This window comes from Toxorhynchites rutilus, chromosome 1 (genome assembly GCF_029784135.1).
Source record: "Toxorhynchites rutilus septentrionalis strain SRP chromosome 1, ASM2978413v1, whole genome shotgun sequence".
NCBI lineage: Eukaryota > Metazoa > Arthropoda > Insecta > Diptera > Culicidae > Toxorhynchites > Toxorhynchites rutilus.
In genome coordinates, this window is record NC_073744.1 from 199,876,821 (window position 1) to 199,895,870 (window position 19,050).

Consider the following 19,050-nt stretch of genomic DNA (forward strand, 5'->3'; position numbering starts at 1 on the left):
TATGGTGAAGCAGGTGTTGAGGTTTTGCGCCAAAAAACTATTTGGGAAATACCAAGTTGTTCAATAAGTTACATTAAGTTATTAATTTATTTGGGCTCGCGTGCCAGCTGCTTTCAACTATGATTGCATTTGCGCTAATATTGATCATAATGAAGCAGTGCTACTCTTTTCGAGGTTGTTGAGAATAACAGATAGAATTTATTTCGTTTATTCTGAAATTTTGTATGTGATTTGGTTTCGCTTGCCAGTAGCAAAACTTTCTCCACTAAGGATGAGCTTATCTCGATCATGTATTCTTCTGCGAGCGCAATAATGAATCATCAAACAATTATCGTCAAATGATTCTACAATGAAAAAACATTTTAGGGCGACCAAACTGGTAGAATGGTTGGTTATTTCAAAATTTTCGTAGCATTATATAATAATATCCGCAGTTATAAACAAGCGACGGGTAGTTCTACGTCAACAATGCGGTCGTGTCTTGAATACAACCTCCTATATTTTTTTTAAATTTTTGAATTTTGACTCAAATTCACTGCCAGAACGAATATCGTTTCGAATGTGATGAATATCTGCTGCTTTTGATATTCAAAGTATAAATAACAGTGAAGTTATGAACCCCACTCATTGCCGCATTCATTTGTTACTCGAGAATTAATCAAGCAAATGAAACCAAATTTGGCATGTGAAGGTTTTAGGGTACAATAAATGTTTCTATGGTGGTTAGACACTTCTCCCGCTCTCTAAGGATGGGCTGTCATACAAATGAAACACAATTTTCTGCATAACTCGAAAATTAATCAAGCAAATGGAGCCAAATTTGGCATGAGAAGGTTTAACGGGCACGAAACGTTCCTATGGTGAATACACTTATCCCCCCTTTCTAAGGGGACCTGCCATACAAACGAAACACAAACTTCTGCATAACTCGAGAACTAATCAAGCACAATTTGGGATGTGAAGGTTTTAAGGTATGAGAAATGTTTCTATGATGGTATGACACCCCTCCCTCCTCTGGAATGGTGAGGGGGTCCCATAAAAATATTACACATATTTCAACCAAAAATATTCCAACCAAACATGACAATTGAAAATTTTCGGAAAAGTCTGAAGGAAAAAGGGAAAATTCGGTAAATTTAATTCCCATGTGTTCTACAATTACATAGTGACAAGAGCTGTTAGTTCATTTGATGTTTGCGCTAGCGAAATTGATCTTTGTTCGAAACTGGAAATGGATTTTAATGTGATGAAACGCACTCCTATATCTTTTTCTATATATACCAAAAAAAGGATCGCCGGATGTGTTGATAAGAGCAGACCTCGAGGAAGGAATTGTCCGATTTAGGGCTGTCTTTATTCTATCTTATTTTCTGTATAAAACATTTATTCCATGTAACGGAGAAACATGTTATTTGCAAGTGGTTGAAAAATCGAGAACGAGAATTGTGTCTGAAAATAATCTGATATTATAATGATGAGTTTTGTTAGAAATACTAGGAATTTTATAGTAAAAGGTTAATTCAACGGGGTATAGTAAAAGGTTAATTCAAAGATCAATCAATCAACAGTTCTGCGATTGGACCCATTAACTTGCTCATAGTAAGAAAACGTGAATGTTTGAAGGTATTGATAACAAAAAACAAATTTTGGGCGGGACGAAGTTTGCCGGGTCGGCTAGTAATTTATAAGTTTTCATGCTGAAATATCTTTCGTTTTTTGTTTGGAACTCATTTTAGTACTTTATTGCGTGATCCGCGATTTTTGTTATTCGCGGTGAACTAGCCAGAATATTCCGCGGATAATCGGGGTTCTACTGTATTTCATATTTGCCCGAGATCCTCCGACATACTTGCGCCTTCACCAACACAAATGACACGGAAACGAGCGGACAACGTACAACAAAAGAAATACGGCTCAAATCGGCTCATTCCTTTTTAGGTTTTAGCGCTTACCAACACGCTTACCATCCATTTTTATTTATATAGGTATATAAAAGGGACGAATAAAACAAAATAAAGACGACGCAAATCGGACCATTCCTTTCTCGGGTTTTGCGCTTACGAACACCCTTACCCTTACATTTTTATTTATATAAATTTTTCAGAACATTCGAGAAGAAAATAACAAAAATTGAAAAAAGTCGCAATAATTAGGAAAATTTAAAAAAAATTAAGATCGGATGAATACATTAAATACGCACATAATTCAAAAAATTAAAAAGCAATTCGAAGAAAAAATAATTGAAAAAACACATTTGAAAAACATGAAACTTTCAGGAACGATGAGAAAAATTTCGAAATAATAGTCAAATTCTGAAAATTTAGAAAAAATTAAAAAATCAGAAGAATTCAATAATCAGAAATGTTCCGAAAAAAATTAAACGAAAAAAAAAGGAAAATGCTGAAAAACAAATAGTAAAAAAAGGAATTCAAAAAAAAATTGAAAAAATCAGAACTGAAATTTATTTATTTTTTTTTTTTTTTCTTTATTTTTGAGACTTTCAGCCTCCTGGGCTGGTTCGTCTCAGAAACAGAACTGAAATGAAACGGGTTGGGTTCTCAAATGGGGATCAACATAGGGTAGGAGCCTGCCTGTTGGTCTCAAATGTGCCTATCTCACGCCTCCACGAAGATCATATGACGACATTTTTAGATCGGGCGTGAACTGGAAACACACACCTGATCTTGGCTCCGAGAACGGGTGTCGAAAGTGGCTGAGTGAGGGGGTGCGAGCGAGTCAGAGCGCTATATCTCTCCCGGGGAAGGCCTCCCGGGTCATGGAGGCCTTGCCAACCCGCTGTCTCCTGGGCAAAGGAGATACACCCAATAAAATGGAGCTACGATCACGAAGAGTAATAAGAATGCGATCACCCGAGGAGGATCCCCGAACTGGAGCTGGTCCTGGAACGGGCGTAAGAGCGAGCGACCAGCGGCTGGAGGGCGAGGTGCAAGAGCGGGCCACCAGCCGGGTTCAACCCGAAGAGCTACCGCCACACGGAAACAGCAGCCATCGACATCACCCAAGAAACGCTGCGCCTACGAGGCGTGTTGTGACTGCCAGACGACAGTCGTCCACACTCGTGGGTACCACTAGGCGCCGGATCATGTGGACACACGAAATGAATGAATTCGTGATCCGCGCCTATTACATCTGCACTGCTTTGGAGACGGACACGAGCGGGCGCCCTGGAATACTAACAATGTTCGAGGAAGCGTATCCAGAGTTCGTCGGGAGGCTTGATCAGAACGCGATGAACGCGAGGCGTAGAGCGATAGTACGCAACAACATGCTCTCCCAAACGCAAATCGACGAGATCAAGCAGCAGGTGCAGAGAGAAATAAGCTCCAGGAACAACAGAGCAAGCGATGTGTCGAGACGAAGTTCAGTACGGCTGAGCATTTCATTCGCGAGTGGGGCACGCGAATCAGCACCAGTGGATGCCACAGTACAACAACCCCCCGAGCCGGAAGACCCACAGCCAGATCAACAACTACTACGCGATCTGGTTTTCCACTACGACGAGGCAAACTCATGAACGAGCACGTTCTTCCGCTGCACTTAGTTGATGCTGAGAACATGGAGGAGCTGCAACTGAAAGTTTGCTGTGCTGCTGTGGCGACCGCCAAAAGTTTAGGATACCGTATTAGGCCAAGAGGCGGACTGCTCCAACATCTGCGTGAAAGGCGTGAGCCTCCATGGCGAAGGAGATTGGAGCAACAGATCCTAAACAAGCGCGCCGCAATTGGAAGATTGATGGCGTACAAAAGAGGCAGCAGATCGGCGAAATTATGTCGCCAAGTTGCTGTGATCGTGCGGCCTACTGAATTTCGCCAGCTGGGAGCTCACCAGCTGACGGAAAAACTCGACACACTGGTACAGCAATTGAGCGTCCTAACTAAACGGCTGAAACGTTACTCTGACTCTGCAAAGCGCCAGGAACAAAATCGGATGTTCAGAGATAACGAAAAAGCGTTCTACGACCACATTAGCGACGAGAAGCCCGACTACCGCGAAGGTTTGCCAGATATTAGCGATGTGACGAACTTCTGGGCTGGTATTTGGGAAACCCCAGTACAACATCGCGAAGGGCAAATGTGGTTAAGACGGGAGGAGGAGAGTTGTAGTGAAATTGGAGAGATGCCAGCTATCATCGTCGGAGAGAACGATGTCCGCGAAGCCTCGCGGTACCTGAGGAACTGTGCAGCACCGGGCCCCGATGGTGTTCAGAACTTCTGGCACAAGAAGCTAACCGTCGCACATCAAAAGATAGCTGAGTGCTTCAACAAGGTGCTACGTGACCCACACAACCTCCCTGAATTCGCCACCCGTGGCGTCACATTCCTCCTCCCGAAAGACAGCAACACATTGAACCCATCAAAGTACAGGCCGATAACGTGCCTATCGAGTCTGTACAAGATATTAAGCAGCATCATAACCGCCAAAGTTTCTGCCCACTGCGAACAACACCATATCATCGCAGAAGAGCAGAAAGGATGCAGAAAAAATACGCATGGCTGCAAAGACCAGGCCATCATCGACGCAGCCATAGTCGGCCAGGCGGTTTATAACCAGCGGAACCTAAGCATGGCCTATATCGATTACAGGAAGGCTTATGACTCCATACCTCACTCGTTTCTCGTCCGGGTATTGGAGCTCTACAAAATTGATCCCGTCGTCGTTAGGTTCCTGCAGCATGCGATGAGGCAGTGGAGCACGTCTCTGCACATTAGTGATGGGGAAAATGTGTTGCAGTCTAGAACGCTGCAGATAAAGAGGGGGATATTCCAAGGCGACTCTTTCAGCCCGCTTCGGTTTTGTCTGGCACTGAACCCCCTCAGTAGGACGCTCAATAGAAACGGTCATGGCTATAAAATAAGGTATGGCGACGGCGCCCACGAAGAAGTGACCCATACCTTTTACATGGACGATCTCAAGGTCTACGCTGATTCACGTCAGCGTCTAGGTGTAGCTATCCGGGTTGTCGAAGAAATAAGCAGGGACATCTGTATGGAGTTCGGCCTCGACAAGTGTCGCTGTGTCCACCTGCTGAAAGGACAACTTACCGAATCCGGAGGCTACGAGGTCTATGACGGCGAATTTATAAGAGACATGGTTCGTGGCGAATCCTATAAATATCTTGGATTCCGACAGCTCACCGGGATTCGCCACTCCGACATCAAGACGGAGCTGCGAGACAAGTTCTTGAGTCGAGTGAACTGTGTCCTGAGGACTTTCCTCAACGCAGGGAACAAGGTACGCGCGATCAACACATTCGCGGTTCCCCTGCTGACCTTCAGTTTTGGTGTAGTCAAATGGAGCAAAACTGACCTAGAGGACCTTGAGAGGAGGATGAGGAAAGCATTTAAAGAGGCTGGAATGCACCATCCTCAATCGGCACTGGAGAGAGTTTCACTGCCACGCAAAGAAGGGGAAATTGGAATAGTCGACATATCTGCACTGTGTGTTGCCCAGGTACGATAACTGCGCGAGTACTTCGCAGAACGCGCCAACCAAAACGCGCTATAACGGGCTGTCTGCGCCGCCGACAGAGGATACAGCGCTCTGCACTTGGCGCAAGCGGAGTACCAACTCAACTGCAATCTGCAGACAGTGGAGGAGAAGATTGCAGCTTGGAAGCAGAAGGCAGTGCATGGTGCCCACCCCCATCAACTGGATCGGCCACACGTCGACAAGGCCGCATCTAATCTGTGGCTAACGCGTGGTGAACTCTCTTCAGTAGTAGAAGCCGACATGATAGCCATCCAGGACAGGATAATGCCGACGAGAAACTGCAGGCGGTACGTCTGGCATCAAGACGTTGATGACATTTGCCGGATGTGCCATCAACCAGGTGAAAACATAGAGCACATTATGGGAGGCTGTCCCGTTTTGGCCAACGCAGCCTACACCGAGCGCCACAACAACGTGGCCCGTATTGTTCATCGACAACTGGCGCTCCAATGTGCTCTACTGGAAGACAACGTACCAAACTACCGGTACCTGCCTGCACCTGTCCTGGAAAATGACCGTTTCAAGCTGTACTGGGATCGCACTGTTCTGACCGACCTCTCGATCCACCACAACCGCCCAGATATAATGGTTTACGACAAGAGCGACCGCAAAGTCACCATCATCGATGTCGCTATTCCACTGAACCAGAATCTGGAGGAGACCCACGGTCGCAAAATCTGCAAGTACCGACCATTGGCCGTGGAGCTCAAGGAACTGTGGGGGCTAAGGGAGGTCCCAAGAATTGTTCCAGTCGTTCTCTCTGGAACTGGAACTGTCCCGAAGACACTGCTGGAAGCGCTAAAGGTGTTGAACATGGAGAAGGAATTGGCCGGCATCCAAAAGTCGGTCATCCTTAGCACCTGCGCGATTGTCCGACAATTCCTCGGTCAGGACTAAAACAGCACGAGCATGCAGATACGTGCATTCCGCAGAGCCTAGTCCCCCTTTGGCATTCAGAAGCCCGGGGGCAGGTGAAAATTCTGGCTAGGTTCGCCTAGTTAGGAAGTGAGATAAGTCTGCCAAGAACAAACAAAAAAAAATAGAAGAGTTCAAAAATTTCAGAAATTTGAAAAATTCAGACATATATGAAAAAACACAGAAAAAAATAAATATACAGAAACAAAACATGAAAATTGAGATAAATTTAGTAAAAAAAAAAGTTTAAAAATATTTAGAAAAAATCAGGAAGGTTCAAAAAATTAGAAAATTCAGAAAAACCACAAAACAGGAAACTTTAGAAAATTTCAGGAAATAAAATTTAGCCTCTACTTTTTAAAAATTAGAAGATTAATCATTGAGTGGGTCGGAACTCACGTTCGTTCGCTGTATAATTGCGAGGATAATAATTAGATTTCCCTGATATTGATCATTCAGTATACGAGAGATATTTCTCTCTTTTCCTATTCTGCTCGACGAATGACGTGAGGTCCGTATTCCCGAAGGCGAATGGTGTAACTATATTCATATCGCAAACCAACCAATCTCATTCTCATTTTACTCGTCGTTCTGAACAGCTGGGAAAGTATTTAGCTTAACTTTGCAGTATATATTTGAAAATGAGAAAATATTAAAAGTTATACAGTTTGCATAAGACGCGCAAAATAAGTCGAAGCGCATGCTGATCAATGAATATACTGAACCAATATCCCAAAATTCTTCTTGAAGGCACCCAATCATACTCACCGAGAAAAAAAACGTAACCGTCGTGTTCCTTCTGCTCGTTGTGCTTAACGCAGTGATATTTTTCCAGCACAATGCATCCCTGGGGTTCGGAAAATTGATCGCCGGTTTTGAAGTAGAATAGGAGATTCCCGCGCAGGCGGCACCACTTTTCGAGGCTTACTATTTTGATAGGTTAGAGAGAAAAAACAGAACAAGTGAAAAAACGGCAAATGCAGAATCAGATTTAGTTAATGGCAGACGCTACAATTTGGTTATTATCGGTGTTAGATTGTGCGTATGGTTTCAAACGTGATCCCAATTTCCCCCAACAGTTTGAGTGTTTTTCGTGTTAATAAGAAGCTGTCGTTCAGTGTGACGATCCTTAAAAAAAAATCCACCCCCGGGGTGTAAATTTAATTCCTTGGTTAGTATTTCCCATCCACCTTCAAAAGACACGTATGTACAAATGTTTTGCGGTGCGTTAGTTAGAGAGTGCGGCGTCACGAAGGCGTCTACTGGAAAGCAAACAAATCATGGTTCTCCTCGGAAACGGGAAATAACAAACCTTTCGTGGTACCACCGATGCAACTGAGTGATTTATTGCGTTTCAGATGAGTTTTACTGCCGGCGATTTGCAAGTGGCTGTTACTGGTCTCTTCGCCTGAAGATTATCGAGGGTTTGTGTTTAGATGAATAGTTAGAAATAAAAATCTTTCAAAAACGAAACAAGGAAATGAACAATTATAATCAAAAATGATGCCTGCGATATATGAACAACGGTAACAAAAGATGACCTCCTTCTTCTGGGTTTTTTGTTCAAAAACTGGATGCTTGATGGGAGCATGCGAGCAGTAGTGATTGCCATTACCTTCGGTTTTCCGGAAGAAGCCCTCCTGCTTCTCGGTTACACACAGTGGCCCTTCCTTGTCGAACTTGTTGCTTGGTTGGGTGGCCAAAGTGATCAGTTCCTGCTTGTTAAATCTCATTGCACGGCTCACAGTGTCCGTCTGTCCGTTTCCGATAAACACTTCAAAGTAGGACAGTCCCCTTCCGCTCGCTGCACACACTTTGCTGCAGCTCAACTTCGCATCTAACCGCAGGCCCTTTTTATCGATTTGGGTTGGTTCTGAACTGGAAAAGATATACATATTGCTTTCACTTTCTCATTTCCGTCATACCTGCGGATCTCGTTGAATCCGGGAAATAAAACCTTCAACGATCACTTTCTAGATAAACACAGCAATTTTCCACTTACCCCAACGAAAAGGGAAAAATTCTAGCAATGAATATTTCCCATTTTAAACATTCATGCTCCTTCACTCTCGAAACCAATTGCACAACTCCAGGGAGATAAAAAAAAAGCTTTGGAACCAAGCGGCAGCGGAACCAATGTTTCAGTAGATATTCCCTTGCGGATATATAATTCGCAGACGAGCAGCTGCACTCCCTAATTTCTAATGGAACTTCCCAACTCTCGCTCCCCTGCTGCTTCTGCTGCTGCTGCTCAACCAACCCACCCAGATCGTGAGCGTGTTGACATTTTCTCTTCTTTGACAGTTCGCGTTCGGATGTAAAATACAAAGGATGTAATCCCAGGGGCGGAGTGCGGCGTGAACCGATGGAGACAGCACAATTTAGTACAAACATAATGCTTCCAAATGTTTGTTCTCAAATAATCTATCTAAATTTAAGATAGATTGTGAAACATATACACTGCGTTTCACAACTACAGAACCACTCATTTTTTCTGAGTTTTCAGTGATATGTAAGAAGTCGGTTGAATTGAAGTATATAGTGTAGAATACAATAACTATCTTCATTTATAAGACTGGCCATTTCAACTTTATTGTTATGTTCAGGCGCGAAACATTCAAAAAACTAAAATTCCTGTGTTTCATAACTATAGAACCAGATGGAAAAGCTCACAATCCTTTACAAAATTAACGTCAGTTTAACATGAATTACAAATTACGAATGAATCTTACTGGTCAGCTTGTTTACCAAATCAAAACCCTGTCCGGAACTTATGAGGAGTGATTGGACGAATAGTAGATGCAGCTTACAAGCAGTACGAGTCATTTGAAGAGCATAAACGAGCAGTGTCCTCTGCGTAGAACGAGATACACACTACAACATGGCGCAGCTTGGTCGAGACCACCCCGACTGGGTTATTTGAACTGATCGAGAACTAAAGATGACCTTCGAATTTTGTGATGCGTTCAGGAATGCCTCGTCGCGTTTCGATGCGAACGATGCACATGTGTTGTGTACACGAAGAGATGCTCATTAATACTCGCGAGACTTTCTCGTGTAACTGCCTCAAAGTGACATTTGGTTAGGCCTTCTGAGATCTCGCACAGCACGTAGAAGAGGCAATGTGCTTTGCCCTATTCAGCCTCGTATCTCACACAATCATTGCGAGCTGTTGCAACAAATGAATGAATTGATTGGATGACTTTAGCAGCGATATTTATGTGAAACAGTGCTTCATCACTAATTGCTTTACGTGCTATATTACGAAGAAAAAAAACACTAGAAGCAAAACTTCCCCCGACAGCACCAAATGTCACTTTGAGGCTGATACATGAGAAAGTCTCCCGAGCACTAATGCGCAAGCTTCTCTTACATGCATACAACACATGTGCATCGCTCATGTTGAGGTGCAACGAGGTATTCTTGAGCGCATCTCAATATTTTACGAAAAAGAAGAGAAGGAGCCGAACCCAGGCTCGTGTGCTGAAGCCTGGTCTCATCGCTTGCACATGGAAGGGTTGTGAGGAAGCGAAAATCGATACTCGTCTCTCAAAAATAAAGCGCGCGCACAGGAAGTCTGGTTAAAAGATAGAAAAACGAAAAACAATATAATGGATAGTAAAAATATTTCTTGTTATATTTTTTAGGAGGTCGAAGAAACGTCAGAAATCCGTGCCTTTACCCTAGAATACCGCCTTAAAAACAGAAATACAAAACTATGCAGCAGTCATTCAGTCATTCATTGTCGATTCATTCAGTTGAGTACTTCCTCTGACAGGTTAATAGCGCTCATTCGCGGTGTCTCGAAATACGTCTTGATTGATTTTTCTACCGATGAATTTTCGAATGGAGCAGCGTTTTCACGCAATACTGAATCAGCAATCTCTTGATCAGTGAATACCTCGCTTGTAAGCTAGGCAGGATTGTTGTCGACATCTTATACCTGATCGTTCATTCACAATAATCTCTATCTGTTTCTCTGGTTCCAGCAAGAGAATCTACCGCTGCGATCAAAGCTTTCATATAAACATTCAAATCGGACTTTGACAGCATTGTTTTTGCCGGGTCTGTTTATTGAAAAAAATATATAGATTAAATTGGCGGCTTGCCATGTTTTCTAGAACTCTCTATCTTGATTAGAAGAGTTTTTGGTTCCAAAGAACACTCACTGAAAAAAATTTTTCACTGCCGGGACAAACTTTTCGTTAAATCACTACCAAAACAAATTTCATGTCATCCAAGCTTTTTTCGAATTGTAATATGATACTGGGAAATTTATTGACTGGCAACGAATGTTGCTTGGTCGCAGTTTGTTGGAGCCACTGCATGACATGGAGGTGTAGCGCATCTCCTTCAGTCCATGACTGCATACATTCTTTTCGTTGGAAAATGCCAGGCATCGTAAGGCTAACAATTTACCGATTCATCTGCATTGTATATCTGAGGTCCGAAGTGCTTCATTTTAGTGATTTTTAACGTCAAAATATCCTCAAATTTGTGGTTAGCTTGCATGTCAACAGAAGTTTTTTCATTTGCCACACGCTTCACTCGCAGTCCAAACCGCTTTTTAAACCGGTGCATCGAGCAATCCGAAGATGAGATACCTGATTAACGTAATGACCACGCTACTCAATCTCGTGGAATAACAACAACCATGGCCTGTAATTCTTCGGAGGTGACAATGATGTTGGCTTCCCTCTGTTGAAGAATCCACATATACAAGGATTTCTCTATGAAGGGAAATTTTGCTCCTTCATCATCTTTCAGCTGCTTGTTCTGTAGAAGCCTTGAACCACTGCAACGTTACTTTGATCTATTTTAGTGTTTCTGCTGCTTGCTCCATGTTCTTTATATTTATCCAGTTTATGTCGAATATCGTTTCTACGTTGAATGAATCGTTTCACAGAGAATGAACAAACACCATATTTCCTCTCAAGAAACTAATGCGTTCACGGCTTTCATAGTCATCTATAATTCTCACTTTCTCTGCCAAAGAATGATTTTTTTTGCTTACGCCTTCTGTTCGGTCCGGATGAAATATCCATAGTGATAAGTACTGTAAACGAAACGCAAAATAATTTCCCCTCATTATATTGCATATCTGTAGTCGCACTCAATGTAAAACTTCCAGATTGTTCAGGGAAAACCTTTCGTTTATTTAATTTCTCGATACAGTGTATACAGTGACGTCTATCGAGTTTGGAATCCCAACTATTCTCTATTCGCGACATAGAAGGTACAGTGTCGCCGTCTAGCGGATTTTATGATTGTTCGAGGAAAAAGTAAGCAAACCGTGTGTTTTTCAACTGTACTTTGAGTGCTATTTTTTCTCGAATTCTTTTGTAGTTTATAAAAAACGAATACGTAGTGATAGAGTGAAGTTTAGAAAAGTACTTTTAACTTGAGGAACTGTTTATTTATAGTGTTGAGTACCTAATAATTGATCTCCATTAAGATGAGCATGCTCAAAGGCAGTTGTAAATTTTCAAACATTGAATGAAAATTACTTTGAAATGTTGTTTGCATGGTCATATTACATAGTCCGGATCCGTATACAATTATTACTAAAAGAACTTCTAAATTTTTCCACCAGAACCTTTGAAAAGTGAACCTCAAAAGTTGGACGAGTTGCCCTAACAATAAAGTAATTGATTCTGTTAGTGGTACTGAAAAATATGATAATAATGCTGAACATAACTGTCGCCTAATTTGTATAGTCGTTCTTGATTAAAAATTAAGATATAAACCCAGAATATTGTAACCTTTCATCAAAAACGAATGAGCCGTTAAGGCTCAGGACGGAGATTGAGCTATTGATAACTGATTGATAACAACGGAACCCAAAATGTTTATATCAACGTTGATTTTAACGTTGCACGACGGGGGGTCTTCGTAGCCACTTGGCTACGCGTTCGCTTACTAAGCGATCGATCGTGAGTTCAAACTCAGGGCCCTCAATTGACCATTTTTGTGTTGTTATAGAATAACTACGTCCACGCAACCATTATCAGCTATGGAAATCGATCCACGGTGGAACAAAGATCGATTCATCCATAAAACTGCTCTGCTCTGCAAGAAACATCGGGCTGCTGTTCTATAAATAACCCAACAATGATCAATATCAACTGTCTCCGCTGTCCGGTCTGCTGAACAATGGAAGAACAGATAGAATACCCTTACGCCTAAATGGCTACTACAGTGTAATTTACAATTTATAGAAACATAAACATATGTACATGTACACGATAAAAACCCGGCTCTGTTACAGATAAAATGCTAATGAGCCTAATAAATAAATAAATGGGATAAAAAAACGTTGCACGACTGGATCGGGTACACAATGAATACAATAGAGTAGAGAGATGAGCGATATTAATTCTCGCGTAACTTTTGAAAAGGTCCTATGTAACAAATGTAAACAAATCGAGTTAATGGATGTACGCTGTTAGTTTTCAATCATTGAATGTATTACAAAAACAATCGTTCACGTATCTATCTTCTTCATCTTTTTGTCGCCGATACAAAAAATATCCAATGTACAGATTCGGATTTTAAGCACCCGGCTGTTACTTCGGACGCCACTTTCCTCCGACGGCCGAAACGTCCGAAGTAACAAAGCATTCAAAACAACTCGCAGTCGTACTTCGGTCGTTTTGGAATTTGTTTCTTACAGGTGTTGTTATCGATTTCAGTGCAATTCAACGAGTGAAAACAATAATAATCAGTCTTTAGAATGAAATGCTGATATTTGGATTGTTGTTTATTAGTTAGTTTCAAATTCTTATCGTGCAACGTAATATGTTCAATGTGCAATTGCGGGCAGTCAAAACGTCCAATGTAACATTTTTCGCTCCGAGGCTTCAACCTTAATCTCAAATCACGGAACAACAGTTACGAGGGGTCTTACGGAGTTATTCTTGATAGCTAGTGGTGAAAACAGTGATAAAGATCGATAGCTTTTAAAACAATTCGCGAAATAATGTTCGGGTCTTCAACTTCGTTTTTCTCGAGTTGACGAAAATGTTACATTGGACCTTTTCAAAAGTTACGCGAGAATTGTACGATATATGAGGGACAATTGAACACGATCATTCTAAGAATTACATACAATGCACGCATGATAATGAAAATTTTGATGATTAGTTAACAGATTAACAAACAATTATGCATAACATATTATCTGAATCTACACTGAGAGAAATATTTAGTAAATATAACGATTTTTTTGGTAAATAATACCAATCTATAGTCATTTTCGACCGTACTAATAAACATGTATGTCAAGCAGAACCATGATTCGTAAGCCCAATATCGGCTGCATTTTCCCGCTGAAAATGCACGTATCAGAATTATATCCATATTATACCTCCGTATTGCATTATGGCAACAATGAAAATGGTTAATACGCGTTTTTCTCACCAGTTTTCAGATATGACATTATTCAGGTTTACAAATGTTATCGAGTAAAATGTACTAAACTCTTGTAGGGATGCGGGTTTGTTGACAATATGTACAAAAAATTTGTACATTCTACTAATTTTGCATTACCAAATGTATTTGGTAGTTTTCGACCGGGGATTTTTCTAAGTGTAAAAACATAGTGAAATACAATAAATTTAGTATTTTCTTGGAGCAAGATGTTACGGTGAAAAAATTCAAACGTTTCGCACACCCCTGCTGCATCGTTCTGCGGCGTATCTCTCTCTGGCTCGTGCCACCCTATCCGGCGTAAAGCAAGTGCATCGTGAAATGATAAACAAAAGGCCACTCACCAACGCTCTCGCGAACTCTATGGAACGTGTGCGCGTGAGTAACGTTCGCTCATTCGTATTTCAGCGGCTGCTTCAACGAGACAGATTAGTTTAATTTCGTTCGTGCATTTGGTCGGATGTGGGTGCGTTCAGTCATTTTTCTCTAGTGTTAAGCCGGAACCGGATAAATAAAGCAGTTCTTGGTCCAAGAGAGGTGGTGTGAAAGAAGACGCCAGCGTGCGCGTGCTTCGCGGTGTTTTGCGGAAATTTCGCGGCTTGTAGGCGCTTTGAAATTTTGAAATCAATTGTGACCGTTTAGTGATTTTTTTTTGTTTCGCGATTCCTGACAGTTGAAGAAGAAAACATGTTATTGTAGGACTTCTTCCCTGCAACTGGTGCCGGTGGAAAGATTCGGTAAGAAAAGGGAATAGAAAGTGATTTCAACGCGTGTGGGCGCTCATCAAGGTTCGTTTCGGATGCGTTATTTTTTAAACGCCGAAAAAAATTGTTTTCTGTGAAGCAAAACAAAGGCGTGCGTGAGTGGTAGTGAAGAATAATGGAGACGGATGATCATCCCATCTATCCGTCATGTTCTAATAAGATTCCAACAAGATAATAGGCTATGAAAAATGAATGACGTTTTTGGAGTGTTTGTTATTGTTTTCTAGCTGCCCCAAGATCGCGCGTTGTTTATGTTGTGTCGATTGATCTGTAGTTAGAGGCGAATGAACTGCAAAGTTTAAAGCCTCTTAAAAACAAAGAAGAAGAAGAAGATCTGTTGAATTTCCTTCTAAATAAACAAATCAATATTGGCTACCGTTGTTCCATTTCTCTTAATTTTTAAACGGTTTTATTTACAGGGTGGCGCATAAGTCACGCAACGCTCTCTAAAGGAAAAAACATAACAATCGCGCTGCAACTATCGAGCGTATTGGTTCCTAAGCGGTTCAGTTGTCAACTTTGTATCGTTTCGAGAATAAAGATTTTGTACCGTGAGACATTTTTTTATACGACTTTTGTTTTTGGTGCAAATCTGTTGCGTGACTTATGCGCCACCCTGTAGTTCGGCAAATTTGAATTGAAAACAAGTGACATACATATTTGATCATAAGAAACTTTTCAAATTAGTTTATCAAAGCGCGGTTTTCCTGTTTGTTTCGTTTTTCTGCAGTGAGAGAATCTATCCTGTAATACGTAATTGTCCAGCTGCTGAGAAAGGCATATCCAAAAGTTTGGAAAGTAAGGTACGTGTTACAATTTTTCATCAAAATCTTATCAGTGTTATATGCGTAATATTTTTTTCAATGCCCAATTTTTGCGAAATCCGAAAATCTACAACGAGGTTTAATTAAGAATTATCTGAATTACATATTCGGTGGAACGTGGCTTTCGAATATTCTACCTTTGTTTCAAAGTTTCTAAATGTGATGGCATGAGAATAATGAAATGAACAATTCGAATGATTTATTTATTCATTTGTGATTTCTTGTATATGTTGGGAATTGGGTTATAGGGTGTTTTTTTTATATTTTTTAATGTGATTTCTCCATCCAACTTGGAATCTGAACTCGTACAGGAGAATCATTGGAAAAACCCATTCCGCAAGATTCATTTTTTTAGAGAAATTATAAAATCTGGCAAATTATAAAAATTTACTTTTTACTTTACCTATTTATGTTTTTAATTATATTTATTATTTGACTTATTTATGTTGTCATGTTTTTTGTGTATTTTTTTTCTATTTTGTATTTCACAGACTTATCTCACTTCTTAACTAGGCGAACCTAGCCAGAATTTTCACCTGCCCCCGGGCTTCTGAATGCCAAAGGGGGATTAGGCTCTGCGGAATGCACGTATCTGCATGCTCGTGCTGTTTTAGTCCTGACCGAGGAATTGTCGGACAATCGCGCAGGTGCTAAGGATGACCGACTTTTGGATGCCGGCCAATTCCTTCTCGATGTTCAACACCTTTAGCGCTTCCAGAAGTGTCTTCGGGATAATTCCAGTTCCAGAGAGAACGACTGGAACAATTCTTGGGACCTCCCTTAGCCCCCACAGTTCCTTGAGCTCCACGGCCAATGGTCGGTACTTGCAGATTTTGCGACCGTGGGTCTCCTCCAGATTCTGGTTCAGTGGAATAGCGACATCGATGATGGTGACTTTGCGGTCGCTCTTGTCGTAAACCATTATATCTGGGCGGTTGTGGTGGATCGAGAGGTCGGTCAGAACAGTGCGATCCCAGTACAGCTTGAAACGGTCATTTTCCAGGACAGGTGCAGGCAGGTACCGGTAGTTTGGTACGTTGTCTTCCAGTAGAGCACATTGGAGCGCCAGTTGTCGATGAACAATACGGGCCACGTTGTTGTGGCGCTCGGTGTAGGCTGCGTTGGCCAAAACGGGACAGCCTCCCATAATGTGCTCTATGTTTTCACCTGGTTGATGGCACATCCGGCAAATGTCATCAACGTCTTGATGCCAGACGTACCGCCTGCAGTTTCTCGTCGGCATTATCCTGTCCTGGATGGCTATCATGTCGGCTTCTACTACTGAAGAGAGTTCACCACGCGTTAGCCACAGATTAGATGCGGCCTTGTCGATGTGTGGCCGGTCCAGTTGATGGGGGTGGGCACCATGCACTGCCTTCTGCTTCCAAGCTGCAATCTTCTCCTCCACTGTCTGCAGATTGCAGTTGAGTTGGTACTCCGCTTGCGCCAAGTGCAGAGCGCTGTATCCTCTGTCGGCGGCGCAGACAGCCCGGTATAGCGCGTTTTGGTTGGCGCGTTCTGCGTTCTGGTTATAAACCGCCTGGCCGACTATGGCTGCGTCGATGATGGCCTGGTCTTTGCAGCCATGCGTATTTTTCCTGCATCCTTTCTGCTCTTCTGCGATGATGTGATGCTGTTCGCAGTGAGCAGAAACTTTGGCGGTAATTATGCTGCTCAGTATTTTGTACAGACTCGATAGGCACGTTATCTGTCTGTACTTTGATGGGTTCAATGTGTTGCTGTCTTTCGGGAGGAGGAAGGTGACGCCACGGGTGGCGAATTCAGGAAGGTTGTGTGGGTCACGTAGCACCCTGTTGAAGCACTCAGCTATCTTTGGATGTGCGACGGTCAGCTTCTTGTGCCAAAAGTTCTGGACACCATCGGGGCCCGGTGCTGCCCAGTTCCTCAGGTACCGCGAGGCTTCGCGGACATCGTTCTCTCCGACGATGATAGCTGGCATCTCTCCAATTTCACCACAACTCTCCTCCTCCCGTCTTAACCACATTTGCCCGTCGCGATGTTCTACTGGGGTCTCCCAAATACCAGCCCAGAATTAGTCACATCGCTAATATCTGGCAAACCTTCGCGGTAGTCGGGCTTCTCGTCGCTAATGTGGTCGTAGAACGCTTTCTCGTTATCTCTGAACATCCGATTTTGTTCCTGACGCTTTGCAGAGTCAGAGTAACGTTTCAGCCGTTTTGTAAGGACGCTTAATTGCTGTACCAGTGTGTCGAGTTTTTCCGTCAGCTGGTGAGCTCCCAGCTGGCGAAGTTCAGTAGGCCGCACGATCACAGCAACTTGGCGACATAATTTCGCCGATCTGCTGCCTCTTTTGTACGCCATCAGTCTTCCAATTGCGGCGCGCTTGTTTAGGATCCGTTGCTCCAATCTCCTTCGCCATGGAGGCTCACGCCTTTCACGGAGATGTTGGAGCAGTCCGCCTCTTGGCCTAATACGGTATCCTAAACTTTTGGCGGTCGCCACAGCAGCGCAGTAAACTTTCAGTTGCAGCTCCTCCATGTTCTCAGCATCAACCAAGTGCAGCGGAAGAACGTGCTCGTTCATGAGCTTTACTGCACTTGTCAGCCTGCGGGAATGCTGCAACTTCGGGATCCTGGGGCACGACAATGGGTCTGTGTCGCGGAACTGTGAGATCGCCTCGTCGTAGTAGAAGACCAGATCGCGTAGTAGTTGTTGATCTGGCTGTGGGTCTTCCGGCTCAGGGGGTTGTTGTACTGTGGCATCCACTGGTGATGTTTCGCGTGCCCCACTCCCGAATGAAATGCTCAGCCGTACTGAACTTCGTCTCAACACATCGCTTGCTCTGTTCATTCTGGAGCTTAGTTCTCCCTGCACCTGCTGCTTGATCTCGTCGACTTGCGTTTGGGAGAGCATGTTGTTGCGTACTATCGCTCTACGCCTCGCGTTCATCGCGTTCTGATCAAGCCTCCCGACGAACTCTGGATACGCTTCCTCGAACATTGTTAGTATTCGAGGGCGACCGCTCATGTCCGTCTCCAAAGCAGTGCAGATGTAATAGGCGCGGATCACGAATTCATTCATTTCGTGTGTCCACATGATCCGGCGCCTAGTGGTACCCACAAGTGTGGACGATTGTCGTCTGGCAGTCGCAACACGTCTCGTAGGCGCAGCGTTTCGTTGGTGATGTCGATAGCTGCTGTTTCCGTGTGGCGGTAGCTCTTCGGGTTGAACCCGGCTGGTGGCCCGCTCTTGCACCTCGCCCTCCAGCCGCTGGTCGCTCGCTCTTACGCCCGTTCCAGGACCAGCTCCAGTTCGGGGACCCTCCTCGGGCGATCGCATTCTAAGTATTCTTCGTGAACGTAGCTCTCTTTTTCTGGGTGTATCTCCTTTGCCCGGGAGACAGCGGGTTGGCAAGGCCTCCATGACCCGGGAGGCCTTCCTCGGGAGAGATATAGCGCTCTGACTCGCTCGCACCCCCTCACTCAGCCACTTTCTCGCCACCCGTTCTCGGAGCCAAGACCAGGTGTGTGTTTCCAGTTCACGCCCGATCTAAAAATGTCGTCATATGATCTTCGTGGAGGCGTGAGATAGGAACATTTGAGACCAACGGGCAGGCTCCTACCCTA

The 19,050-nt window shown here is 43.2% G+C and overlaps 2 protein-coding genes across 15 annotated transcripts in view; one reads left to right on the plus strand and one right to left on the minus strand.

Moving 5' to 3' along the window:
• The window catches only part of LOC129763292 (type II inositol 3,4-bisphosphate 4-phosphatase), a 207,589-nt gene extending 198,883 nt beyond the window's left edge, over positions 1-8,706 (minus strand). For 5 of the 8 annotated variants that reach the window (XM_055762193.1, XM_055762192.1, XM_055762190.1 and 2 more), the window contains exons 1-4: positions 8,429-8,706; positions 8,042-8,304; positions 7,739-7,834; positions 7,195-7,353 (exon numbers count right to left, since the gene is read on the minus strand). In XM_055762193.1, coding sequence (XP_055618168.1) covers positions 7,195-7,353; positions 7,739-7,834; positions 8,042-8,159 — 373 coding nt within the window. In that variant the 5' untranslated portion in view covers positions 8,160-8,304; positions 8,429-8,706. The remainder of the gene's footprint in view (positions 1-7,194; positions 7,354-7,738; positions 7,835-8,041; positions 8,305-8,428) is intronic. The other 3 variants (XM_055762189.1, XM_055762195.1, XM_055762188.1) reach the window with 2 other exon arrangements.
• Positions 8,707-14,281: 5,575 nt separating this feature from the next.
• LOC129767057 (protein gone early) overlaps positions 14,282-19,050 on the plus strand; it is a 262,177-nt gene continuing 257,408 nt past the window's right edge. For 2 of the 7 annotated variants that reach the window (XM_055767673.1, XM_055767714.1), the window contains exons 1-2: positions 14,282-14,591; positions 15,349-15,416. The gene's annotated coding sequence lies outside the window, so the exon portion shown is untranslated. Of the gene's footprint in view, positions 14,643-15,329; positions 15,422-19,050 lie in introns of those variants that run through there. The other 5 variants (XM_055767702.1, XM_055767680.1, XM_055767686.1 and 2 more) reach the window with 5 other exon arrangements.